We start from the raw sequence: 14268 nt of genomic DNA on the forward strand, positions 1-14268 counted from the left end.
CGTTGGTCATTTATTTGTTACGACAAAGACTTGACCTCTCTGAAAATAAAGAAAGGAGAACCCCCAGACAATGCATGTTTAGCTTTTTTAAAATTTACATTTGGCACAAAAATGGTAAGAAGTCCCATCCCACAAATGTCAGCGATGTGTTGTTGTTGTTGTTGTTGTTTAGTCATTTAGTCGTGTCCGACTCTTCGTGACCCCATGGACCAGAGAACGCCAGGCACCTCTGTCCTCCACTGCCTCCCGCAGTTTGGTCAAACTCATGCTGGTAACCTCGAAAACACTATCCAACCATCTCGTCCTCTGTCGCCCCCTTCTCCTTGTGCCCTCCATCTTTCCCAACATCAGGGTCTTCTCCAGGGAGTCTTCTCTTCTCATGAGGTGGCCAAAGTACTGGAGCCTCAGCTTCACAATCTGTCCTTCCAGTGAGCACTCAGGGTTGATTTCCTTCAGTATGGAGAGGTTTGATCTTCTTGCAGTCCATGGGACTCTCAAGAGTCTCCTCCAGCACCATAATTCAAAAGCATCAATTCTTCGGCGATCAGCCTTCTTGATGGTCCAGCTCTCACTTCCATACATCGCTACTGGGAAAACCATAGCTTTAACTATACGGACCTTTGTTGGCAAGGTGATGTCTCTACTTCTCAAGATGCTGTCTAGGCCTGTCATTGCCCTTCTCCCAAGAAGCAGGCGTCTTTTAATTTCGTGGCTGCTGTCACCATCTGCAGTGATCATTGAGCCCAAGAAAGTGAAATCTCTCACTACCTCCATTTCTTCCCCTTCTATTTGCCAGGAGGTGATGGGACCAGTGGCCATGATCTTCGTTTTTTTGATGTTGAGCTTCAGACCATATTTTGCGCTCTCCTCTTTCACCCTCATTAAAAGGTTCTTTAATTCCTCCTCACTTTCTGCCATCAAGGTTGTGTCATCTGCATATCTGAGGTTGTTGATATTTCTTCCGGCAATCTTAATTCCGGCTAGGGATTCATCCAGCCCAGCCTTTCGCATGATGAATTCTGCATATAAGTTAAATAAGCAGGGAGACAAAATACAGCCTTGTCGTACTCCTTTCCCAATTTTGAACCAATCAGTTGTTCCATATCCAGTTCTAACTGTAGCTTCTTGTCCCACATAGAGATTTCTCAGGAGACAGATGAGGTGATCTGGCACTCCCATTTCTTTAAGAACTTGCCATAGTTTGCCGTGGTCGACACAGTCAAAGGCTTTTGCATAGTCAATGAAGCAGAAGTAGATGTCTTTCTGGAACTCTCTAGCTTTCTCCATAATCCAGCGCATGTTTGCAATTTGGTCTCTGGTTCCTCTGCCTCTTCTAAATCCAGCTTGCACTTCTGGGAGTTCTCGTTCCACATACTGCTTGAGCCTTCCTTGTAGAATTTTAAGCATAACCTTGCTAGCGTGTGAAATGAGTGCAATTGTGCGGTAGTTGGAGCATTCTTTGGCACTGCCCTTCTTTGGGATTGGGATGTAGACTGATCTTCTCCAATCTTCTGGCCACTGCTGAGTTTTCCAAACTTGCTGGCATATTGAGTGTAGCACCTTAACAGCATCATCTTTTAAAATTTTAAATAGTTCAGCTGGAATACCGTCACTTCCACTGGCCTTGTTATTTGCAGTGCTTTCTAAGGCCCATTTGACTTCACTCTCCAGGATGTCTGGCTCAAGGTCAGCAACCACACTACCTGGGGTATACGGGACATCCATTTCTTTCTGGTATAATTCCTCTGTGTATTCTTGCCACCTCTTCTTGATGTCTTCTGCTTCTGTTAGGTCCTTTCCACTTTTGTCCTTTATTATGGAAATCTTTGTACGAAATGTTCCTTTCATATCTCCAATTTTCTTGAACAGATCTCTGGTTCTTCCCATTCTATTGCTTTCCTCTATTTCTTTGCATTGCTCGTTTAAGAAGGTCTTCTTGTCTCTCCTTGCTATTCTTTGGAAATCTGCATTCAATTTCCTGTATCTTTCACTATCTCCCTCGCATTTTGCTTGCCTTCTCTCCCCCGCTATTTGTAAGGCCTCATTGGACAGCCACTTTGCTTTCTTGCATTTGCTTTTCATTGGGATGGTTTTAGTTGCTGCTTCCTGTATAATGTTGCGAGCCTCCATCCATAGTTCTTCAGGCACTCTGTCCAGCAAATCTAAATCCTTAAACCTGTTCCTCACTTCCACTGTGTATTCATAAGGGATTTGGTTTAGATTGTATCTTACCGGCCCAGTGGTTTTTCCTACTTTCTTCAGTTTAAGCTTGAATTTTGCTATAAGAAGCTGATGATCTGAGCCACAGTCAGCTCCAGGTCTTGTTTTTGCTGACTGTATAGAGCTTCTCCATCTTTGGCTGCAGAGAATATAATCAATCTGATTTCGATGCTGCCCATCTGGTGATGTCCATGTGTAGAGTCGTCTCTTGTGTATGCAATGTGTATGCAAACATATAAAGAACATCACACGTTAGGAGGGGCTGCAGCAGGTCAGACAGGCTAGAAATTGTGATAGTTCAGAAGTTAACTGGTTAAATGTTCTGGTATGCGTCACCTGCTGACGTCAGTTTTTAGAAGCTGGGAGGAGACAGAAGCTAAGGAGGAGCTTGTTTCCTGTACTTTCAGTTCTCTCTGTGTCTCTGAGAGAGAAAGAAGTGCCTTTGGATATGGCCGCAAGCAGTGATGGATTCTGTTGATGAAATGTTTCAATAAAGAGCTGTAAATAGACGGAGCTGTCTGTGTATGCTTGCCTGAAGGAAGTAAGACTGCTTTACACCGCTTTGTTCTACTCTGCTAAGCCGTGACCTGAAGGGAGCAACAGTGGCGCAGCTTTGAAGAAGTGTGCCGGACCCGTTATAAACTGCTGATTGACGATCATAAAGTAATCAGGTGTCACGGCAGATCGATATCCAACAGGTTATGGCAGGTTAGCCAACGCTCGTAAAGCAGTCAATGTGAGCTTCAGGAATGCTTTGAAGTCGGCGTTCTGAGGAACGGGAGCTGACTGGATGCCAGAGAGCAGAATGAGGTGTTTGCCTGCGTCTAAGAGGCAAGGAAGCTGCTGAGACACAGAGCTGGAAGCTAAGAAGCAGCCGAGCTGAAGAGCAGCTGGAAAGTCATTTCTCCACGGAAGGGAGAGCCAAGCAGCTGGTACGGAGTAAGTACAGCTAAGGGGCCCCTTGGGAGAACGGGAGAAGATGGCAGAGAGCCATGATATACCGGTGGAAAAGCTCACCCTGAGAAATTGGGCAACATGGAGCAGAACAATAAGGGGTTGGTTCCTGATCCATGGGCTTTGGGGAACAAGCCAAAGGGAGCCACTACCACCACCCCCCAGCGCCAAAGCGGCTGGAGACGTTGCAGGCTGTGAGGCTGCGGTGGCTGAAGATAGCCAGCAGAAAATGCAAAGGGAGCTGGATATGCTCAGAGCATGCGTTCATGCATCGCTGAGACCCCACTTGGAGGGCATGAAATCAGTGTGGGCTGCCTGGAATGTGCTGAAGGGTTTGTGTGAAGCTTCAGCGGAAGGCCAAAGCCCTGCAGACGCTGGACAGGTACCCCCTATTCCCCAATCGGCCTCAAGGAGCGCTGGTGCGCAGATCGGGGGGGCGAAGAGTTCCAAAGGCAAGTTTAAAGGACTTTCCACTAGTGCTGAAGCGAAGAGCAGCTTCAGGGGGGGCCAGGCTGGTGGGAGGCGCCGTTCCAGAAGGAGGAAGGCCAGGCCAGCTGGGAGTAGCCCCGGGCAGTGTTTTTCCACTGGAGTTCAACATCTGTGTGGCAGTTGCCCCCACCGGAGCAGAGAGCCGAGGCAGGATGTTGGCAAGGACACTTCTCATGGGAACCAGGCGGGTTTCCATGGCAACAGGCCTGGGAAGACAGGCAGGCGTGGAACTGAACCAGGTGGTCGTGGTAAACAGGAAGAGTCTTATCAAGTCTCTGCGAGCATGGCTTTGTTCGAAAACAGCCGTGTGGAAAATTCCGAGCTCTGCTTTGTTATTGACTCTGCAGCTAACCGCAACATGGTTCCTGAGACACCTGCAGTCAAGTTGTGGAATTGCAAAGCAATTTCCACGGGGCAAACTGTTTTATTTGCTAATGGACAGCGGAAAAATGTCACTAACTGTGGTACATTGTTCCTTTCTGTTTTGCAGGAGCAGGTCGAAGTGTGCACCATCCCAGAGATGCCTCACTGTCTTTTGTCTGTGCCTTATTTGTTAAAGAAGGGGTGCAAAGTTTGTTTTGAAAATGATGTCTGCACAATCTCCAAAGGGGAGAGGATACTGGCCAAGGTTAAGAGGGGACAGAATGATCTTTTCATTCTTAAAACGTCTCTTGGGGGTGAGGGGAAGGCTGAGAAAGCACAAATGTTGCGTGCTACAGTTCCCAATCAGCATACTACAATTCCCGCTCATGATGTTAAATGTGCATGCGTATGGCATCAGAGAACAATTCATGGGTCGGTAGAGGACTTGCAGACTCTGCCCGAGGTTGCCAAGGGGTGTAGGATTAAAAATTGTGGAAGTGCCATTAATTGTGACACTTGCAGACAGAGAAAGGTAAAAGGGTGCAGTTACCCAAAGGTGGAAAGGGTAACCACTAAACCCTTTGAGCTGGTACACATAGATTTGTTCAGTCCTGTCGAGGAAAAGGGTCTGGGAGGGGCCAGGTTTCTGCTAACGGTTCACGACAGTTTTTCGCAGAATTCCTGGAGTTTTGGTCTCAAATCCAAGGAGGATGCAGCACAGCTGATCAGGAGCCGGATTGAGGGAGTGGAACTAAGGTTCTCCACCAGAGTGCAAGCGATCATCAGTGACAGAAATGCTAAGTACACTGGTTCTGCTTTGCAGAAGTTCTTTCACAAGAAAGGGATACGTCACACAGTTACAGACCCCCAGCAGAGGGGGGTAGCAGAGCTTAGAGGTGAGGCTCTGGTCAAAGCAGCACAGGTGATGCTTAAAGAGTCTGGGTTACCTCCTAGGTTTTGGCTGGAGGCAACCAGATGCGTATGCTTCACCTGGAATAGGACCTACAATTCGCTGGTAGGTGACACCCCGTTTTCTTTGTTGAATGGCAGAAAACCCCAGATTCATTTTCTGCGCAAGTTTGGTTCATCTGCGGTTGTCCCTGTGCCTGAGGCTTTGCGAGGGCCAGATGGAGCCAAGTTCCAGAAAATGATCTTCTGTGGGTATGAGCCAGAAGCTCGTGCATGGCGGTTTGCTTACCCATCAGGTGATCAGAGTAAAGTGCTGATCAGTAAACACGCTGAATTCTTTGAGCAGGATGAGAAGCCAAAAAGGTTTGTCCAGTGTGATCTTCTCTCAGATTGTCTCTCTGATCCAGAGGACAGTTCTGATGAGGAGGAAGGAGGGGCTGAGGCTGCTGATGACGACCAGGTCACTGACCAGGGTCAAGAGCAGGATGGGGCATCTCCACAAGTTGTTAAGCGAGTGCCCAAAAGTGAGCCTAGTTCTCCTGTGAGTGTGATGGAGAGGATTCGAAGACGCTTTAAGTCAGAGGGGGAATCCCGTGATGCAGAGGACACACCGGCTGGTGACCGTGAGCCAGAGGAAACACCTGAGTTTGTGCCTAGGCGATCCAGTCGCACAACTAAGGGTATCCCACCAGAGAGGTACCAGGCCACAGGTGCGTGGGTAAGTTTCGCACAGTGCGATTCTGAGAGTTGTGAGGTGATTCCACAGATGCCTGACAGGTATGCTAAGGGGGGGACACAAGGCATTGGGGAAGGGATTGATCTCACAAGGTGTTACTACAGGTGTTGCACAGGTACCACGCAGGGACGCAAAGGGGGGTGTGGTAGTTCAGAAGTTAACTGGTTAAATGTTCTGGTATGCGTCACCTGCTGACGTCAGTTTTTAGAAGCTGGGAGGAGACAGAAGCTAAGGAGGAGCTTGTTTCCTGTACTTTCAGTTCTCTCTGTGTCTCTGAGAGAGAAAGAAGTGCCTTTGGATATGGCCGCAAGCAGTGATGGATTCTGTTGATGAAATGTTTCAATAAAGAGCTGTAAATAGACGGAGCTGTCTGTGTATGCTTGCCTGAAGGAAGTAAGACTGCTTTACACCGCTTTGTTCTACTCTGCTAAGCCGTGACCTGAAGGGAGCAACAGTGGCGCAGCTTTGAAGAAGTGTGCCGGACCCGTTATAAACTGCTGATTGACGATCATAAAGTAATCAGGTGTCACGGCAGATCGATATCCAACAGAAATTACATGCCAATCAAGTCAGTTGTGAATTGCAGGGCTTACACCTTTCCAGACAGAGTTTTCGTAATGCATTGAGGTTCTGAATAGTTATCACAAGTTCCATTTGAATGACAACACAAGTACCGTATTTTTCACTCTATATGACGCCACCGACCATAAGACGCACCTAGTTTTTGGAGGAGGAAAACAAGGGGGGGAAATATTCTGAATCCCAGAAACCAGAATAGCAAGAGGGATTGCTGCACAGCGATCCCTCTTGCTCTTCTGGCTTCAGTGAAAGCAACGCAAAGCCTCTTCAGGGCAGCGGGAGGAACGCTCCCACTGCCCTGAAGAGGCTTTGCACAGCTATCCCTGAAGCCAGAACAGCAAGAGGGATCGCTGTGCAGCAATCCCTCTTCTTCTTCTGGCTTCAGCGATAGCTGCGCAGCCTGCATTCACTCCATAAGACGCACGCACATTTCCCCTTACTTTTTAGGAAGGAAAAAGTGTGTCTTATAGAGCGAAAAATACGGTAACCAATAGGATGGGAAAACATTGCTATGTCCATTGTCAATTGCCACCATGAAGAAAAACTCTTCTGGACCTTTCTGCTGAGGAGGAGGAGCCTCCGTGACTGTGTGCTTGGGGATTCATGGCAGACCAGGGTTCCCATGATGCCTGACAAGATTGCCCACAGTGTGCCATTGACACAGGAGAGAGTCCCATTCACAAAAGCAGCACAATGGCCTGAGAATTGCCCTGAGCAGGTATGGGGGGGGGGCTGTGCTGCAATCATCTTTTGACAGCAGTGGTTATGGCATGTTGGCCCTTAAAACTCATCCCCTGGAAGTGAGCCTCTGTTGGGAGAGAACTGGCATGGGGGGCTATTGTTGCAGATTGCCGTACTTTGAGAGGACATATTGATGCAAACATGGGCAGGCGTCATCTCTGTTCTCTCTTTGGAGATCCGTTGTAACTACGTAAGATGGGTCATCCGTGAACATAAGTGATTGTGGAGGCCAATTCTGGATCCACACGTCCTTCCAAAGTGGGGAGATAGGTTTCAAGGGGGGAGTTGATCACAGTGAGGATTGGCCAAAGGTCCTTCCTCTTACCATCCGTGGCTCCATGAAAGAAGCACAGTGCTTCTGATGGAACTCATGTATCAGCAATGCAACTATGAAATAACAGCCCTGGGAATCTGAGAGGTCTGCTGGCTTATTTAGGCCAACGGCTCATTGTCATTCCTCATCCTATTCTCACAGTGGACAACCCAATGTCTCCATCAAAAGCCCTGGCTGGACCTGAGCACAACGGCCCTCTCCCCTGTGGAGGCAGAGCAGGACTTTGGGGGCTTGTAGCCTTTTCAAGCTTTATGCACCCAAATTCTTTGAGAAGGTGTGAGCAGCTCCCTTGGGACCCTCCGGTCCTGCGTCTCTAGTTTCCCACTGTGAGCTACAGGGTGTTGCACTAGTTGGGCCTTTGGTCAGATCCAGGTGCAGGTCTCTCTCTGGAGGTCCTGTGCACAAATTTCAGGCCAAACTCTGCCCCCCTATTGATTTATGCCAAATGTTAGAGCAGCATTGCAAACGTGTTTTCCTCCAGCTCTGCAGCTGCTGCTTGAGGATTCAAGACGCCAGAAAGTTATCTAGGTGAGATTTCTTCCCCTTATAATTATCAAAATCATAGTGATTTCATCTTCTAAAAGCCCAAGAGATGTTTCTGGAGAATGCATCAGAAGCACCAACAGCATGACATTATAAATTGTACCGTGAGTGAAAAAGAAAAAGGCCTTGCAGACAGTATTTCCTGTGTTGGAGACAGAGTGAGTCGGGATTTGGAGCAGGTGAAGGGCTGGGGGGAAGAGGGAAGCCAGAGCTGAGCCCCCCCCCCTCCAGGAAAGCCACTGCAGCTTTGGTCTTGCGAGAGTCTTGTGATTCTCCTGCTTGGCTGGGTCAGGAGGTAAGAGGAGACATGAGTAACAGACCTGAAGGAGGCAGAGCCAGGATGAGATCCTTGCTGCTCCTGCTGCTAATTTGCTCCCAAAGAGTTTGTGTGAAGCAGAAGGCAAAATGCCCCTTGAATCTGATCAGAGATCAAATTGATGCTCGCAATTACTTCCGGCCTGGAGACTTTCTCATTGGTGGAATCGTATCACCAAAACGTATTTTGCTACGTGGTCCATTTGATTTTCGTCAGACGCCCTTCACCATGATTTTGTAGTAAGTAATTCTTTACAGAGGGGTGTCAAAGTCCTTAAGCACCCCAGGCCCCTATCTCTGAAGGGGAGATTCCTATCTCAAGGCTGGGCAGTCTGGGGTCCTCCAGAGATCGCTGGACTACAGCTCCCCTCTTGCCTGACTGACCTTTGGCCTTGATGGCTGGGGCTGATGGGAGTTGGAGTCCAGTAAAAGATTTCTCCCAAAGCCTCTCCCAGTTCCTTGCATCTTAAAGGTTGGTGAGAGAAGAATGCAAGAGAATCTGGTCAGGGATCAAAGGGATCCCCTGATGTTTCCCACCTGCAGAAAGGAGGTGAGGATGGCATGAGACTCAGACAGTTTCTACGGTTCCAAGATTTGATTTATTAGTCTTCTATTGGTACAATTTATAAACTGCCTAGTCAGAATTGCCTTTAAGGAATGCAATAGTTTTGAATATAAAATGTTAAGATCCTCTGTGTGACGTTTGTTGGCTGAATAGAGAGAAAGGTATGCTTTCTATAAAATGAATAAATAAAACAATAAAAGTCAGGAGACTCCCATGCTATGGTGTCAGATCTCTTAAACATGAACAATTCTCTTACTCCTCCTCTCTCATCCTCCTATTAAGTAAAGATGTTTTGAGGTCCTGGACTCAAATTGCTCCTAACTAACCCACTGGTCACCCTCGACAACCCCCCCTACTTGACCCCCAATTTTCCTTCTGAATAAGAGCTGGGGAATGTGTACAGCCCCCCTTTGAAGGAGCCAACCCACTGAGGCAAAAGCAAAGGCAAAACATTTGCAGCAATTTCCCAGTACTTCAAAAATGTTGGAGTTCGGAGATTCATTCTCTTACTCAGTTTTATTCTCTGGAGAAATACTGTGTGCATCTACACTCCTGGTTTGGAGAACAAATCTTCAAATCTATATTGTATAATGGACAGAAAAGGGTTGGATATAAATCCAATAAGATGATTAAATAGATACTAATCTTTGTGAATCATATCATGTTTGTTTTCATTCAACTGTGAGTAGCGGTTTCACTCTTTTTAATTGATCCACTTATTGCAGTGAGACAACTAGGTACTACTGGCACACCCTGTCCTTCCTGTTCACCATCCAGGAGATCAACCGGGATCTCAGGCTCTTACCCAACATCACCCTGGGCTACAACCTCTATGAGAACTATTTTGATGCCAGGATGACTTCAGATGCCATGCTAGAGCTGCTTGCAGGCAGCGGAAGAAACATTCCCAATTATCACTGCGGAGAAGAGAATCCCCTTCTGGCTGTTCTTGGAAGGAGTGATTCTGACATCTCAAAGGAGATTTCCACCATGTCAGGCATCTACAAAATCCCACAGGTATGAATGGGACAGAGTCCTTGGAGGGACAGAGACTGAAACTCTACTTTCTCCTGGGGGGAGTTAAGGGGGGAAACCCTGAGCTATGTGCTGGCCATCCGGCCAAGGATTCTCCCACCTGCCTTGCCCCACCTTCCAGCCCTGAGCTGCTGCCATGGACATGATCTGCATGTGTCTTTTAGTGAAATGAATCGAGAGAGAGATCATGCGGTGGGGAGACTGGGTGCATGAATTCAAGAATGCTCAGTTCATTTCTGGTTGCTGGTTTGTTGAGGGTGTTAATATTGTCCCATAGCATATTATTTTGTTAATCTTATTATATCACTTTTGTTGAAATTGTTGTTGTTTAGTCGTTTAGTCATGTCCACCTCTTTGTGACCCCCTGGACCAGAGCCCGCCAGGCACTCCTGTCTTCCACTGCCTCCCACAGTTTGGTCAAACTCATGCTGGTAGCTTCAAGATGACTGTCCCACCATCTCGTCCTCCATCATCCCCTTCTCCTTGCGCCCTCCATCTTTCCCAACATCAGGGTCTTTTCCAGGGAGTCTTCTCTTCTCATGAGGTGGCCAAAGTACTGGAGCCTCAGCTTCAGGATCCGTCCTTCCAGTGAGCACTCAGGGCTGATTTCCTTAAGAATGGATAGGTTTGATCTTCTTGCAGTCCATGGGACTCTCAAGAGTCTCCTCCAGCACCATAATTCAAAAGCATCAATTCTTCGGCGATCAGCCTTCTTGATGGTCCAGCTGTATCTGAAGAAGTGTGCATGCACACGAAAGCTCACACCAAGAACTAACTTAGTTGGTCTTTAAGGTGCTACTAGAAGGAATTTTTTTATTTTGTTTTGTTTTGACTATGGCAGACCAACACGGCTACCTATCTGTCACCATCTGCAGTGATCATTGAGCCCAAGAAAGTAAAATCTCTCACTACCTCCATTTCTTCCCCTTCTATTTGCCAGGAGGTGATGGACCTAGTGGCCATGATCTTCGTTTTTTTGATGTTGAGCTTCAGACCATATTTTGCGCTCTCCTCTTTCACCCTCATTAAAAGGTTCTTTAATTCCTCCTCACTTTCTGCCATCAAGGTTGTGTCATCTGCATATCTGAGGTTGTTGATATTTCTTCCGGCGATCTTAATTCCGGCTTGGGATTCATCCAGCCCAGCCTTTCGCATGATGAATTCTGCATATAAGTTAAATAAGCAGGGAGACAAAATACAGCCTTGTCGTACTCCTTTCCCAATTTTGAACCAATCAGTTGTTCCATATCCAGTTCTAACTGTAGCTTCTTGTCCCACATAGAGATTTCTCAGGAGACAGATGAGGTGATCTGGCACTCCCATTTCTTTAAGAACTTGCCATAGTTTGCCGTGGTCGACACAGTCAAAGGCTTTTGCATAGTCAATGAAGCAGAAGTAGATGTCTTTCTGGAACTCTCTAGCTTTCTCCATAATCCAGCGCATGTTTGCAATTTGGTCTCTGGTTCCTCTGCCCCTTCGAAATCCAGCTTGCACTTCTGGGAGTTCTCGGTCCACATACTGCTTGAGCCTGCCTTGTAGAATTTTAAGCATAACCTTGCTAACGTGTGAAATGAGTGCAATTGTGCGGTAGTTGGAGCATTCTTTTTTAAAAATATATATATATATATTAAGGTTTTAAAGGTTACAAAAAGAAAAAGAAAACACACCAAGTTAAACACAAACTTGTAAAAAAACAGAAAAATAGAAAAATAGAAACAATTAAAACAACAACAACAACAAAAAAGCACAACAAGCCTTCCCCTAACTTATCTTTCATTTGCTTGTTTCCTTGACCTCCTCACACCTCCCTTTTTTGTATTCTAGTTCGGTTAGCTATTTCAACAAATCCTTTCTATCCTTCCCAATTTTTATCCTATAATTAATCTTAATATAATGTAACTTTACCTTTCCTCCTTTCATCCATTAAGTCTATTTTTACTTAGTCCTTTATAATATTTCTGCTGAAGCCACATAACTTCATTCCAGCCTCCTTCTAACATTCCTTAATTTTACCATGTTTCTGTAAATAAACTTTAAATTTCTTCCAATCTTCTTCCACCGACTCTTCTCCCTGGTCTCGGATTCTGCCAGTCATTTCCGCCAGTTCCATGTATTCCGTCACCTTCATCTGCCATTCTTCCTGGGTGGGTAGATCTTGTGTCTTCCAGTACTTTGCGATGAGTATTCTTGCTGCTGTTGTGGCATACATAAAGAAAGTTCTATCCTTCTTTGGCAGCAATTGGCCGACCAGGCCCAGGAGAAAGTCCTCTGGTTTCTTCAGGAAGGTATATTTAAATACCTTTTTCATTTCATTATAAATCATCTCCCAGAAAGCCTTAATCCTTGGGCACGTCCACCAAAGGTGAAAGAATGTACCTTCAGTCTCTTTACCTTTCCAGCATTTATTATTGGGCAAATGATATATTTTTGTGAGCTTGACTGGTGTCATGTACCACCTGTATATCCAAAACAATTACTCTTTCCTTTCCTCACCAGCTCAGTTATGGCTTCAGAGCCCAGGTTCTTGAAGATAAAACACAGTTCCCTTTCCTCTACCAGATGCTGCCCAAAGAGGAAAGTCAGTACCAAGGGATCGTGGAGTTGCTCCTCCATTTCAGATGGAACTGGATTGGTCTCTTGGCTTCAGACAATGACAGTGGAGAAAGGTTTGAGAGCATTATGACACCTCTGATGATCAGAAGAGGGATCTGCATTGTCTTGTCAGAAATATTAACAGAAGATGATGTATATCAAGAGAGGTACCCAACTGAAGCTTTTTCCAGATGGAGACAAGTTGGGGTATTTGTTTGCTATGTAACTGATACAGTGGGAATCCTAATAATAATGCAGCTATGTATGTATTATGGGATGGAAATAGGGGCCAAAGTCTGGATCACAACAGCTTTCCTGAGCATCAGCGCTAGCTTGGCTTTCCCTACTCTGTACTTCCAGTACATTCATGGTTCTCTCTCTTTCGCAATTAAGACCAGAATAAGGAGCACCAAACATGGTTACGATGAATCACTGTCCAATCACCTTTTCTATTTTTTGAATGAAACATTTGACTGTTCATATTCCAAGCATGTGTTATCCCCAAAATGCCGGATAAGATGCAGAGAGAAGGAGGAACGGGAGTCTTTGCCCCAAGGGGAGATTGAGAGAGTCCTGTCTGCCGACAGCTATGGCACTTACATCAATGTTCAAGCGGCAGCCCAGGCCTTGAATGCTGCGTTTTCATCTAGAACACGGCAGATGCTGATGGTGGGAGGTGGAGCCGAACGGGAACAAGGAAGACTTCAGCCATGGCAGGTATTTCCTTCCTCCTTCTGTAAACTGCAATACATTGTCCTAACTGTGGAATAAATGTAGGAGTGAGACAAAGGTTTCTCAATCCACACAGTGAATCCAGCTCTTTGTTGCTTTTACTCAATGATTCTTCTTTAGTGTGGAAAACAGTTAACTCACAAGGTTCTGGTTTTTTCTGACAGATTCAGAAACACTTGTAAATGAAATAAAAAATAAAATAAAATAAAATAAAATAATTTTAAAAAAATTATACCCTGCCCACTCTTGGCGGCTTACAACAGGATATCAAAAACATGATAAAACAGCAATCCTTAAAAACTTCCCTAAATAGGGCTACCTTCAGATGTCATCTAAAAGTCAGATATTTGTTTATTCCCTTGACACCTGATGGGAGGGCGTTCCACAGGGCAGGCGCCACCACCGAGAAGGCCCTCTGCCTGGTTCCCTGCAACCTCACTTCTTGTAGGGAGGGAACTGCCATAAAACCCTTGGCGCTGGAACTCAGTGTCCCGGCTGAATGATGGGGGTGGAGATGCTCCTTCAGGTCCATTGGGCCGAGGCCGCTTAGGGCTTTCAAGGTCAGCACCAAGACTTGTGCTCGGAAACGTACTGGGAGCCAATGCAGGTCTTTCAGGACCGGTGTAATATGGCCTTCCATTCCAAAGATCATTAAGAAAGGGAGGTCTTTGTGGTCCATAATAATGGGACAGCAGCATGGTTTGGGCAAGATGATGATCCATGGTTTGTAGTCACTTGAGTCACAGAGCAGGAAAACAACAATCCAACTTTTCAAAGCAACCAGAGGTTAATTGCTTCATTTCAACTTCTTTTCAGAAGAGAAATCTGACAGCCAAGCTTGAGTCTGGCTATCATCCAACCCCAGGCTACTATCTCTGTGGGCAAGAAGTCTTTGAAAGACCTTCAGTCCACCATGATCCCATCCTTGGTGGAAAGATCACAGGGCACTTCACAGCATAAAGACACAAAATGAGAAGAAAAAATACATAACATATAACCAAATAACACAACCCCCCACAGAAAAGGCCCATCCAGAACTCTCAGCGGCTCACCAAAGCGGCAGCGCACCTCTGAGCACGTGCAGACAGCTGCGCCTTCCCCACCCACAGCAGAGGCTCCCCAAGGAAAAACGTGCGCCCCGGGGGTTGTGGCTCCGTTTTG

General features: G+C 46.3%; 1 protein-coding gene across 4 annotated transcripts in view; it reads left to right on the top strand.

The window, feature by feature from the left end:
* LOC309381090 (vomeronasal type-2 receptor 26-like) overlaps positions 1-14268 on the top strand; it is a 108542-nt gene that overhangs the window by 61859 nt on the left and 32415 nt on the right. Inside the window, exons 3-4 of one of the 4 annotated variants that reach the window (XM_081931538.1) lie at positions 9705-9765; positions 12280-13092. In XM_081931538.1, coding sequence (XP_081787664.1) covers positions 9705-9765; positions 12280-13092 — 874 coding nt within the window. Of the gene's footprint in view, positions 1-9040; positions 9766-12279; positions 13093-14268 lie in introns of those variants that run through there. The other 3 variants (XM_081931537.1, XM_081931535.1, XM_081931536.1) reach the window with 3 other exon arrangements.

The sequence above is a fragment of the Podarcis melisellensis genome (assembly GCF_964234715.1).
Source record: "Podarcis melisellensis genome assembly, chromosome: 12".
In the NCBI taxonomy this organism is placed as follows: domain Eukaryota; kingdom Metazoa; phylum Chordata; class Lepidosauria; order Squamata; family Lacertidae; genus Podarcis; species Podarcis melisellensis.